The 12,355-nt window shown below is 36.2% G+C and overlaps 4 protein-coding genes across 4 annotated transcripts; 2 read left to right on the top strand and 2 right to left on the bottom strand.

Annotated features, from left to right (window-relative positions):
* The first annotated feature begins 572 nt into the window (after window positions 1-572).
* LOC18022486 (pentatricopeptide repeat-containing protein At5g39980, chloroplastic) lies at window positions 573-2,912 on the top strand. Its single transcript, XM_006405503.2, has one exon. The coding sequence runs from the start codon at window positions 781-783 to the stop codon at window positions 2,836-2,838; it is 2,058 nt and encodes a 685-aa protein (XP_006405566.2). The 5' UTR covers window positions 573-780; the 3' UTR covers window positions 2,839-2,912.
* A 686-nt stretch (window positions 2,913-3,598) lies between these two features.
* LOC18022485 (beta-glucuronosyltransferase GlcAT14A) lies at window positions 3,599-6,108 on the top strand. Its single transcript, XM_006405502.2, has 4 exons — window positions 3,599-4,508; window positions 4,613-4,688; window positions 4,789-4,904; window positions 5,389-6,108. Exons 1-4 carry the CDS (start codon window positions 3,908-3,910, stop codon window positions 5,901-5,903), a joined length of 1,308 nt encoding a protein of 435 aa, XP_006405565.1. The 5' UTR covers window positions 3,599-3,907; the 3' UTR covers window positions 5,904-6,108.
* A 186-nt stretch (window positions 6,109-6,294) lies between these two features.
* LOC18022484 (AAA-ATPase At5g40000) lies at window positions 6,295-7,760 on the bottom strand. The gene has a single exon (XM_006405501.2). It carries the CDS (start codon window positions 7,706-7,708, stop codon window positions 6,305-6,307), a length of 1,404 nt encoding a protein of 467 aa, XP_006405564.1. The 5' UTR covers window positions 7,709-7,760; the 3' UTR covers window positions 6,295-6,304.
* A 2,202-nt stretch (window positions 7,761-9,962) lies between these two features.
* Window positions 9,963-11,979, bottom strand: LOC18022483 (putative FBD-associated F-box protein At1g05080). The gene is made up of 4 exons (XM_006405500.2): window positions 11,932-11,979; window positions 10,574-11,519; window positions 10,349-10,480; window positions 9,963-10,265 (listed from the first exon to the last, which is right to left on the bottom strand). Exons 2-4 carry the CDS (start codon window positions 11,513-11,515, stop codon window positions 9,963-9,965), a joined length of 1,377 nt encoding a protein of 458 aa, XP_006405563.2. The 5' UTR covers window positions 11,516-11,519; window positions 11,932-11,979.
* Between the last annotated feature and the right edge of the window lie 376 nt (window positions 11,980-12,355).

The following is a 12,355-nucleotide window of genomic DNA, read 5'->3' as shown; positions in this document are numbered from 1 at the left end:
TGAGGGAGGATATTGCGGATCTTCTTGATATTATCTTTCCTTTCATTTAGTCAATCATATATACTCTATAGTTATGGCAATTAGGTTCTCTTCCTTAAGTATATATTGTACGCTATTCTTCAGTAAATACAATAAGAAAACCCTTTCACAACTCTGCGCCTCCTTTCTCTCAAGGATTCTTCATGATCATCGACCTCTTATTGTATCAATTCAATACGAGCCATCAATTAAAAGAGGTCATTTCAGATATGATAAACGGTTGTGCTACTCGGAAGATTTTGTTAATACAGTTCGGTCTACGTGGTGCAGGTCTGAATCTGAGAGTGTTACAAGCAAGTTATCTCAGTGTCGAAAAGCAATGGCTCGGTGGAAAAGGAATAACAGAACCAATTCTGCTGATTGAGATGCTTCGAAATCGTATAGATCAGACTATTCGTGATCATACTGTTCCGATTGAGGAAATTTAGAGTATGAAAAAAGACTTGAATCAAGCTTATCATCAAGAAGAGGAATTCTGGAGGTTAAAAAGCAGAACAACATGGCTTACAAAGGGAGATCGAAACACCAGTTTTTATCATGGGGTTACAAAGAGAAACTGTTTTGTGATCGAGAAAGGAAGATTTGCCCTTATTCTAAGGCTGATCTTCTCACAAAACATTTGCCTTTATTAAACACCATACGACGTCGTTAACATCTTACCATAAACGTGACCTCGGTATGTTTGAGATTCTTTTCTTATAAGATAATGTTGCTTTTTTCGAAAGACTTGTGAAATATTTTATGAAGATGTATATTATAGACGTTGCTTCATCTTCTTCATCTTCTTCTCTTCCATTTTTACCCTTAACCAGACCTCATATTTACACCTCCATACCCTTCTTCACCATTCCTGAATCAAAACAACGCAATATTCTCATCTTCACAGTCTCTGCTTCTTCATCTTCTTCTTCCTCTTTATCTTCACATTACACACAAACCAATAAAAACGTATGGAGAAAACAACCGGAGAACTCAACATTGTTGAGGAAACATCGGAGGTACCAAAGATCTTCCTTTCTCGATCACAAAGTCGACATGGACGACCTTCTAGCTTCGATTCACCAGACCCAGAACGAACAAGAGCTTTTTTCTCTGCTTTCTTCTTACAAAGACAGACAATTGTCTATACGGTTCATGGTTTCGCTTCTCTCCCGGGAAAAAGACTGGCAGAGATCACTTGCGTTGCTCGATTGGGTTCACGAGGAAGCCAAGTACACACCTTCTGTTTTCGCCTACAACGTCGTGCTTCGAAACGTGCTAAGAGCTAAGCAATTCGATATCGCACACGGACTGTTCGACGAAATGCGTCAGAGAGCTCTTGCGCCTGATAGGTATACTTATTCGACGCTAATTACTTCGTTTGGTAAAGAAGGTATGTTCGATTCGGCTTTGTCTTGGCTTCAGAAGATGGAGCAAGACCGTGTTTCAGGTGATCTTGTTCTGTACAGCAACCTCATCGAGCTCTCTAGGAGGCTCTGTGATTACTCAAAGGCTATCTCGATTTTCTCGAGGTTGAAGAAATCCGGTATTACTCCTGATCTCGTCGCGTATAACTCGATGATCAATGTCTATGGAAAGGCTAAATTGTTCAGAGAGGCGCGTTTGCTGATAAAAGAGATGAAGGAAGCTGGTGTGGAACCAAACACAGTTAGTTACTCAACTCTTTTGAGTGTTTACGTCGAGAACCAGAAGTTCTTGGAAGCTTTATCGGTTTTTGCAGAGATGAAAGAGGTGAATTGCCCGTTGGATCTCACGACTTGCAATGTGATGATCGATGTTTATGGTCAGCTTGACATGGTGAAAGAAGCTGATAGGTTGTTTTGGAGTATGAGGAAAATGGATATCGAGCCAAATGTTGTTAGCTACAACACTATCCTACGCGTTTACGGTGAGGCCGATCTTATTGGTGAAGCCATTCATCTTTTCAGGTTGATGCAGAGGAAAGACATTGAGCAGAACGTTGTCACTTACAACACGATGATTAAGATGTACGGGAAAACTCTGGAGCACGAAAAGGCCACGAATCTTGTTCAAGAGATGCAGAGCAGAGGAATCGAGCCTAACGCCATTACCTACTCGACGATTATATCAATATGGGGAAAAGCTGGGAAATTGGACCGAGCTGCGACTCTGTTTCAGAAGCTGAGGAGGTCCGGTGTGGAAATAGACCAAGTTCTGTATCAGACAATGATTGTAGCTTATGAAAGAGTTGGTCTAATGGGTCATGCTAAGCGTCTGCTTCAAGAACTAAAGCAACCTGATAACATCCCTAGGGAAACAGCTATCACGATTCTTGCTAAAGCAGGAAGGATTGAAGAGGCGACATGGGTTTTCCGGCAAGCTTTTGAATCCGGGGAGGTCAAAGACATAACTGTGTTTGGCTGTATGATCAGTCTTTACTCGAGAAACCAGAGGTACGTTAATGTCATCGAAGTGTTTGAGAAGATGAGAAGCGCTGGTTACTTTCCTGATTCAAACGCCATAGCAATAGTGTTGAACGCGTACGGGAAACAAAGAGAGTTTGAGAAAGCGGATACGGTTTACAGAGAGATGCAAGAGGAAGGATGTGTTTTCCCTGATGAAGTTCATTTCCAAATGCTGAGTCTTTACTCGTCGAAGAAAGACTTTGAGATGGTTGAATCGTTGTTTGAGAGATTGGAATCTGATCCTAATGTCAATAGCAAGGAGTTGCATTTGGTTGTGGCGGCTTTGTATGAGAGAGCAGATAGACTAAACGATGCTTCAAGAGTCATGAATCGAATGAGAGAACGAGGCATTCTAAAGCCGTTTTCTGGATGAAACATGTCTTATGATTCTTGTGCCTATCTTTGAGTAAACTATCAATATCATCTTCTTTAGTTTTATACAGTTGTTAATGGTTTTAATTTGTTGATATCCGATTATCCAAAAGCATACTATACTCGATCAAAAGAAAAACTACGGTAATGATTTCAAATAATCTAATATTCTACCTGAAATGCAAGTGATTGGTAATTTCACATTTTTGATTATTAATCGGAAATGGACATGCCCAAATGAACATACCTAGGTTTTGTTTACTTATTTACTCATCCTCTACTTGTGTAGCTGTGTGCCTGTGTTCATACTTTAAAACCATTAAAGTTCATACTTTAACCATTAAAGTCCTACGTTGACTTTATAGTTTATAAGTCTCAAATTTATGGGCTTTTTCAGTGGCCCATCACCTAGATTCCAGATTTTTTCTTTATTTTCACATTAAGATCTGATTCTACCTGAAATGCAAATTATTGGTAATTTCACATTTTTGATTATTAATCCGAAATGGCCAAGCCTAAATGAACATCCCTATGTTAGTTGTTTACTTATTTTACTCATCCTCTACTCGTGTAGCTATGTTCATACTTTAGCCATTAAAGTCCTACGTTGACTTTATAAGTTTCAAATTTATGGGCTTTTTAAGTGGCCCATCACCTAGATACCAGTTTTTTTCTTTATTTTCACATTAAGAGATCTGATCTGATATTAATGCGCTTGACCAGTAAAAAACCTTACTGTTTTCGTTATTTCCATATATCCTTCTCTCTCTGTCTTTGTCTCTTTTTCTCAGTTCTTTGAATCTCTCTTCTCTACTTAACGTTACTTCTCCCTCATTGATCAGAAGAAGAAAAATTCTCAACAAAATCAAACCCTGTGCCAAAATTTCCGTTCTGATTCACCAACTTGCCAAAGTTTAAGTTTTTTTTTTCATTTTTTAAATAAAAAATGGGGGCTTTTGTAACGTTTCCTCAGAATCCGAGAAGATAGTGAAAAATGTGTCAACTTTGAATTGACCTTCCTTAATCCTTTAAAAGGGTTTTGCTTTTGCGATTTCGCGTCTTTGGATTCGATGAAGAAATTGAGAAGCTATTACTCGAGTGTGAGGCATCATCAGAATCATCATCATTCAGAGAGGAAATGGATATTTTTCCCTATCGTGATTGCTTCAATCTTCGCTTTCTTCCTACTGTTTCTCACAACCCTAACTTCACCAAACGGAGTCCGGTTCCTCCCTTTTACCCGACCCGTTTTATTAACCGGATCTGGATCATCGGCCTTCGTCGAGTCCAAGATCAAACCAAAGCCAATCTCTTCACTCCCTTCTCCGCCGCGATTCGCTTACTTGATCTCTGGATCCGCCGGGGACGGGAAATCTCTCCGGCGAACTCTTCTCGCTCTTTACCATCCGAATAACCGGTACGTTGTTCATCTAGACCGAGCATCCTCGCCGGAGGAGAGAGAGGATCTCCATGGATACATCCGAAACTCGTCTCTGTTTGGAAGATTCAACAATGTTCATATGATTGAGAAAGCTAACCTCGTGACGTATCGTGGACCTACGATGGTCGCGAATACGCTTCACGCGGCGGCGATTTTGCTCAGGGAAGGAGCTGATTGGGATTGGTTCATCAATCTCAGCTCATCAGATTACCCTCTAGTGACTCAAGATGGTGAGATTCTGAGAAATATGTTCACAAAAAATCGAAACTTTTTGTTATGATTCTTCATCACAAGTTTTGATATTTTTTTTTTTGTTGGGTGTTTTGTGTATCAGATTTGTTGCATATATTTTCGCATTTGCCGCGGGATTTGAACTTCATTGATCATACTAGTAACATTGGATGGAAAGCGTAAGAGAACAAAGTTTGAAGTTTTTGTCTTTCTTATATCTTTTGTTTCTTTTAGTAAAAACTCAGGTTTTGGAGTTGTTTTTGATTTGGTTTCTTTCAGATCACAAAGAGCAAAACCGGTAATTATAGATCCTGGACTGTATTTGAACAAGAAATCTGACGTCTTTTGGGTTACTCAAAGACGAAGCATCCCAACAGCATTCAAGCTCTTCACAGGTGCTTGATCCCTCTAAACCCAAAACCAGTTTGATAGACTATAATCATCTCTGATCAAGTCCTAGACTTAATTTATCGTCTCTGTCTTGTGTAGCTCTTTAGTTTGAGTTGGATTTGCTAAGATTTGATTCATCTCTAGTTGATCGAAACACTGAATCATTATGCTTAGATTGCTAAGGAAAAAGATTCTCATCTCTGAGTAATTTTGCAGACTTGATTGATTGTCTTTATGTTGCATAGCTTTTTAGTTCGGTCGGTCTTTCTTAGGTTTGCTCCATCTCTTGAACTACACTGAATCATTATGCATAACTTTCATCGTTTTCAGAACATGTGCTAAGAAAATTTCTGCACATGATCTTTAAAGATTCTGGTGTTATGTGTTGTCTTCGATTGTTTGGAAGACTTTTGTCAGAATCTGTCGGCCATTTGATTTTTAACATTGTTTTGATTTCACATTTGACTAACATGTGAGTCGTGGAAACAGGCTCTGCATGGATGGCGTTATCTCGGCCATTCATCGACTATTGTATTTGGGGTTGGGATAATTTACCTCGCACGGTCTTAATGTACTACTCGAATTTTCTATCTTCTCCGGAAGGATATTTTCACACCGTTCTCTGCAACGCCGAGGAATTCAGAAACACAACAGTGAACAGCGACCTGCACTTCATATCGTGGGACAATCCGCCTAAGCAGCATCCACACCATCTCACTCTTGCAGACATGGATAAAATGGTCAATAGCAATGCTCCGTTTGCAAGAAAATTCAGAAGAGAAGATCCTGTCCTTGACAAGATCGATGATGAGCTTCTTAACCGAGGTCCTGGGATGGTTACACCTGGTGGTTGGTGCATTGGAAGCCAAGGAAATGGAAGTGACCCTTGTGCTCTTATTGGTGACACAGATGTTATCAGGCCTGGTCCAGGAGCTAAACGGCTTGAGAATCTGGTTACTTGGCTGTTATCTAATGAGAATTTCCGACCAAAACAATGCAAGTAAATCTTAGTGAATCACATTGCAGAATATCAATCAAGAAGCTTTCATTTTTGGGACTAGATGTGATTTAGAATCTGATAGTGTCTCTCTTTTAGTCAAGAGTATAAGTGAAGATACTGAACATTTTAGGCTATGGCTTTTGGGAAGCACATGTGTCACAGAATATGCCTTAATGTATTGTTGTAGTTCTCACATTTTCACATCATATTGGAATTTTTTGAGATTTTCAAAGTGTTAAAACTTCTCTTTCACTTTATGCAAACTTTGCCACTCTGCTTTAAGCCAGTTACTCTCCTTTAAATTATAATTTCTTAGAGAAGGTAAATATCATTTAAAATAGAACATTGCAAACTTAGTGGAATCACTAGTAAAAGAAAAACAATATAAGGTTTTAAGCAAGAACATCAACCAAATATTCTGAATTTGTTGTTTTTCTTCTCATCCTTGCTCATCTGACTATTCTTCTTTTTCTCCAGAGCTTTGATCAGATTGTTCAAGGATCCTTCAACGTCTACTTGATGGTTTCTGGCCATCAAGTTCTCTGCTACATCAGCTGGGGAAATCTCTGTCTCTTTCAACAAAGACTTGATTTTTCCGAACAAAGGATGATCATCAAGATCCAGGTAATTCTTGGCAAGAATCGTGAACGCTTCGTAAGTGCAGTAAGACAACTCAATGTGCATATCCATTCTTCCTCTCCTAATCAAAGCAGGGTCAAGTTTTTCCAAATGGTTTGTTGTGAACACAACAATCCTTTCTTGTCCACAAGCCGACCAAATACCATCAATGAAGTTGAGAAGTCCAGAGAGTGTAACCGAGTTTTCGTCTTTATCTTGTCCTCTGTTTCTTTCCATCGAGTTTCTGTCCTTCTTGATTCTGTTACCGGTGAGATCTACAGAGCAATCTATGTCTTCAATCACAACAATGGACTTGCTTGATGTCGCTGTAAGCAGTTTCCTCAACTCCGAGTTGTTCTTTATAGCCGTGAGTTCGAGGTCATAGATGTTATAGTTTAGAAAATTAGCCATGGCTGAAATCATGGTGGACTTACCGGTTCCTGGTGGTCCATACAACAAGTAACCTCGCTTCCAAGCTTTCCCTATCTTCTTGTAATAGTCCTTCCCATTTCTGAAAGCGGTGAGATCATTCATGATCTCTTCTTTCTTCTCTGGATCCATGGCTAGAGTCTCAAAACTCGCAGGGTGCTCAAAGTCAATAAATCTCCACATATTCTGGCTAAAAACCCATTGAGAACTCGGGTTATTCGTGAACAGCTTCGTCTGCTTTTTCTTGGCTTTAATCGATTTCCCTTCTTCAAGCACATATTGTATGTATGATTCGGTTATGAGACTTCTTGCACGGTTGTGAAAAGTGAGCTTGTAAGATCTTTCTCCTTCAGTAGGAGTCACAATCTCCCACCAAACATTAGCTCCTTTGTATTCGTCTCTGATTTTCTTCTCGTCTCGTTTCAAGACCAAACCTTTGCTTTCCTTCACTTGACTTCCTTTGAGAAGTTTGGATTTTTCAGTTGCTTTTGACCCAAGGTAGGTCTCGATGGCTGAGAAAGCGTGGTTGTAACGGTATTCATCGCTCTCGGGGAAGTTAATCTCGACATAAGGAGAGAACAAGTTTGTTAAATGGTCTGAAACTCTTTGAGCAAAACAGAGTTGTTGGAAAGAAGACAAAATAAACTCTTTGATAGCAATCTTCAAGTGGTTAGGGAAGATTTGTTGAATTGTTGCCCAAACAAAGAACAAACTTGCAATGCTTGAGCCTATACTTCCAAATGTATCGCCCATCATCATCATCGTTATATTAACAATGATCTTTCTTTACTTTCTTTTTGTTCTTTGTGTTGTTTGTGGGGGTCTTTTTTTGTGTCAACTCTCTTGGACTCTTATTTATAGCAAATGAGGCTTGTCTTTCTGTATATTATATTATCCTACACCTAATAAAATTTCTCCTTGTGACGGAAGTTTGATTTTTCTTAAGTGGACTGGAGGTGGTCTTTTAATAGCTATATACATACTAATAAAGTTTAAGTCACCTAAAACACCGTTGCTTAAAGGTAGTCTACGAACGAGATCTAGTCACATATTTTAAAAGCCTCTCATCTCTTAATCTGGACTGTTAAAACTTAAAAAGCCTTATAATTTGTTGTTACTGTTTGTGAATTTCACCAAAGTTCGATTCGTTTTGCAGTTACTGGCAGGGTCGGAGACAGTGGTGGACATAGAAAAATATTTAGTTGGGGGAATAATTTTATAAATATAGAAATTTTTTTTGTTGAGGTAACTTTATCTTTTTTACCATTAAATTTAAAAAAATTAATTAAATTTACTTAAACTATTTAAGAAAAAATAAAAAATACTAGAGGGCACATGAACAACCTATGAGGTTATGTGCCCCCACTATTTTTATTTTTTTTTCTTAAATAACGTATATATTTATTTTAAATAATTTTTATTTAGTAATAAAAAATAAAAAGTTGTCTCCAACTAAATTTTTTTTCTTATTTATAAAATTATTTCTCCAACTAATTTTTTTTCTAGATCCACCACTAATTATTGGTGATATATTTTTGTTGTTACGAGAGTTTTGTTATGCAGTGGTGTTACACTTGCACCTTGTGGAAAAGCATTATGGTTCTGTTAAATGTAGCAAAGAATTTTCCTTTTTACAGAACTATAAGGTGGAGGTATTGGATACTAGAATTTAAGAGAATGCAAATAAATTTAAAATTAATTAATTTTAAAGTAATTTAAAGTTTTAGTTGGGATTTTACTGAATTCTGTCAAAATAACAGCAAAAATGCTCGGATTTGGTTCTTTGTATTTTTTAAAGTAATTCTATTAAATTCTAATCAAATTTCAATATCATAAATGCTGTAATAAAATTGAATAACACAAACATTTAATAGAATCAAGAAATCAATCAATTGAATAACACTAGAATTTAAAGTAATTTAGAAGAATGATTAGAAATATATAATCCAATAACACATGAATTTAAAAGACTCCATGACATACAACATTGAAAAAAAGTAGAATTTTATAGAAAGTCTAATTCATTCTAATTCAATTCAATTCAATTCTAATGCTTATGATATTAACATTCATAGCAAAAAAAAAAGAAACTATAATGCTTCCATGAGCGGTTTTTAGATTCGTTGGTAAACTTACAACAAAATAACAAACCATTTTAATATACAAAAAGTTTTTTTTTTGTATAGGCAAATTTTTCATTCACTTAACACGTATGCTTTCCGTGTTGAACCTAGAAACTATTCAAACTTATTATTATTTTACATATATGTAAGGATAGACTGAGTTCGAACTTGTATGTGATATCAACCGTTTAAGTGTGGCCTTTGTTGACTTGACCTCCTCGATCAGCGGCTCAGATTTCCTCATTGAGGAAACTCACTTTTGTTTTATGGGTCTCGTGATAATGGAATGAAGTCTTTACTTTATAGTTTTTTATTTCTTTTTGAAGTCTTTATACTTTACCGACCATTTTGCTATTTTCCTTTAATTTCGTTTTATTTTGGAAAGTTCCGAGCAACTGTCATCATTCTGATTAGTGACGAATGGATTAATAATCTTTACGCATAGCAAAATGTGAAATAAGATACGCAAAAATAAAGAAAAAAAAAAGACACGCAAAAATAACACCAAAAAAGTATGAAAATTATCTTATGCTTATTCATAAATTAAAAAGGGAAAAAAGAAGAAACTATGTTGTGGAAAAGAAAAAAGAAGAAATTTATGTTGTGTAAGCATCTATAAATAGTTAATTATGGAAAAAAAAATTATGGATGAGTGCAGAGAAAACATAAGTTGTCGTAAAACCCGGTATTTTATTTGTCACCAGGCAACATAATAAATTCCACCGTGAGGGAAAATAAAACAAAAACAAACTCCACCGTATTGGTCCAAGAGGAACTGATATTATCTTGGGTCTTAGACTCTTAGTCCAAAAGAGTGTAGGGAGAGAAATTATAAATTTCACAAAAACATATTATCAACTACAAAATCTCAAGAAGGAAAAAAAAAAATCTATTCAGGGAGTGTTAAAGAAACTCATGAATCTATCCTGTTCGTTGATAATAACTAATCGACATGATGGTGAAACCTTAAACATAGAATTCAATTCTTCACGCATCTTCTTTTGCTTGTTTCCATTCTTGCTATCTAGGAAGATTTTCGCTTCCTTTAAATACTTTGTGTTTGCTAGGATGTATGCCACAAATTCTTGTTCTTCCTTTTTTCCTTTATATGATATCTCAAATAATTCAAGATGGGATGCCAAGCATTCGGGAACATGATCCGGTTTGTTCCACTTTTGTGGAACATTTTTGAAATCCTGAAAAAAAAAAAACAGCACAATATACATGTTATATTTAGTGTTAGTCCATTAAAACTGCATGTGCATAAGTTGTTACTTACAGAGCTGATCCTAAGACTTTTAAGTTTAGGATTATTTTTTAGCAGAAGCATAAGTTGTTCCAACCAGTCTGTGTCATCTGGCCTTATCAGAAGATCTACAAGCTGAGAGAAGTTGTCGGGTTTACACATCACCTGTAATGCACTCAACACCATATATAGACTTAATAACACGTTACCACAATAAATAAACAAAAAAAAAACAAAAAGTGGGAGCTCGAAAATTACTGCCATTCTATGGTTCAATTCCAAGTATAGAGTCGTGGCCGCGGAAAGATATCTCAGAAAGTTATTATTCGGGGAGCCAAAAATGGTAATATTTGCTTCAACAATGTAAGGCATATTCCCGATACAATAAGAGTCTCTTGAAGTATCAAAAAGACAGAGATGCTTTAGTGCTGGACAATCTAAGACCACTGACCCAGCAATATCATCAGCTACATCATTGCCAAGTGATGATGACCTATTACTAAAGTAGCTGAACTTCTTGAGAGAAGGCACTTTCACAGTGCATCTTTTCACATTGTCATCATCTTCTGAACATCGAATCACATCCAAATTTTTGAGAACAGGACAACTTGATAGAAGCTTAACAAAAGAAGCTTCATCTTTATACAGCACCTTCCAAAGGTAAAGCGTTGTAACGGATGGGAGGCAAACTGAAGAAGGAACATCCAGGAGAATCTTATTAGAGAGTTCCAATTCAATGAGCGTTTTACAAGTGTAAAGGCTGTTTGGCATGCTGACAGGTTTCGCAGACCACCTAAGATCAAACAGTAACTTGCGCACGTTACCATCGACTGCGTTTGAAACCCATTTTGTAACATCAACATCAGTAGGACAATTTTGACCAAGTTGGATACGCAAGCTTTCTAGTGAAGGTGCCTTGTGGAGTCGCAAAAACTTCTCAAGAAACCCCCAAACGCTGATCTCATGTTCACCATTAGTACTTGTCTCGATGTCTTTGAACTCAAGTCTTGGCACCATTGTCCAGATAATCCGCCATCGTTTCGACAAAATCATGGTGGCCGCTACATCTTTTGTCGGAATAAACAACAAGATACGTACTAACAAATCGTCGGGTAGCGCACTAATTCTATCTTCACAAATTGTTTCTTGAATTCTCTGAGAAATTTCGACTTTTTGTGCTTCTGTTGTAGCGGATAACATTTTGCTGAAAGTAAAAACCACAAATTTATTCATTTACCGCCTAACAAAAAATAAGAAAAGCATATGGAGACATTTCTCCAGGAACAAAAGATATGAACAAAACGAACATGATGAAAACTAAATAGGAAGTAAGCAAATAGTAGGAGAAATTTCTACGATTAGTATTTAAATAGAATACTAAGTACATAAAAAAACTCTTCTGTTTATCTTTACTTTTCTACGTCTACTTGACTACTTCTTGGAACAATATATATGAACTAACGGTATAGCAAGAACATAACAATAACTAAAAAAAAAAAATTAACAACAAGCTACATGCCTACATATAAGAATTCACCTTGTTTCAGTGAAATTTCATTTCAGGAAAATATGTAGATAAATTTGTTGTGCAGAATACTAGTTCCGAAAGGTCGTACCTCGTAAACACGTTCGGAAGAAAACTATCTCGATAAGTATTGTTAGAGTATCTTTTATTATTTTAGTTGATCATTGCAATTGAGAAGAACGAGGTATTTATAAGCCTAAACTTACAGAATATAATTTCCTTATTTAATATCATATCTCAATTCATTTAAGAGTAAATCTATATAATCTAAATACTAGTTAATTTGTCCACGCAAGACATGGACTATATATATCTATCAAATGTAATTTTGTAAATAAATGATTTTAAGAGCATTAGTTTTTTTCATTTCAGTTTTAAATTAAATGAATTCGAAATTTACAAAAACTATTTTAATAAAATGGTAAAGATGTTTGAAGTAGTATATACATAAGAAATCAAAAATCATAATCTAGATATTATAATTAACGGAAAAAAAAATATTATAATTAACGACA

This window comes from Eutrema salsugineum, unplaced genomic scaffold (genome assembly GCF_000478725.1).
Source record: "Eutrema salsugineum unplaced genomic scaffold, Eutsalg1_0 scaffold_14, whole genome shotgun sequence".
NCBI lineage: Eukaryota > Viridiplantae > Streptophyta > Magnoliopsida > Brassicales > Brassicaceae > Eutrema > Eutrema salsugineum.
This window is presented reverse-complemented; position numbering and strand designations above follow the sequence as displayed.

Excerpts from the sequence above, each read along its gene's own strand:
- LOC18022486 (XM_006405503.2), top strand. The coding sequence starts at position 781 with ATGAAGATGTATATTATAGACGTTGCTTCATCTTCTTCATCTTCTTCT.
- LOC18022485 (XM_006405502.2), top strand. The coding sequence starts at position 3,908 with ATGAAGAAATTGAGAAGCTATTACTCGAGTGTGAGGCATCATCAGAAT. Across the intron at positions 4,689-4,788 it reads AGTAACATTGGATGGAAAGC|ATCACAAAGAGCAAAACCGG; the intron begins GTAAGAGAACAA and ends GGTTTCTTTCAG. Across the intron at positions 4,905-5,388 it reads AGCATTCAAGCTCTTCACAG|GCTCTGCATGGATGGCGTTA; the intron begins GTGCTTGATCCC and ends TCGTGGAAACAG.
- LOC18022484 (XM_006405501.2), bottom strand. The coding sequence starts at position 7,708 with ATGATGATGATGGGCGATACATTTGGAAGTATAGGCTCAAGCATTGCA.
- LOC18022483 (XM_006405500.2), bottom strand. The coding sequence starts at position 11,515 with ATGTTATCCGCTACAACAGAAGCACAAAAAGTCGAAATTTCTCAGAGA. Across the intron at positions 10,481-10,573 it reads AATTGAACCATAGAATGGCA|GTGATGTGTAAACCCGACAA; the intron begins GTAATTTTCGAG and ends AGTGCATTACAG. Across the intron at positions 10,266-10,348 it reads AAAGTCTTAGGATCAGCTCT|GATTTCAAAAATGTTCCACA; the intron begins GTAAGTAACAAC and ends TTTTTTTTTCAG.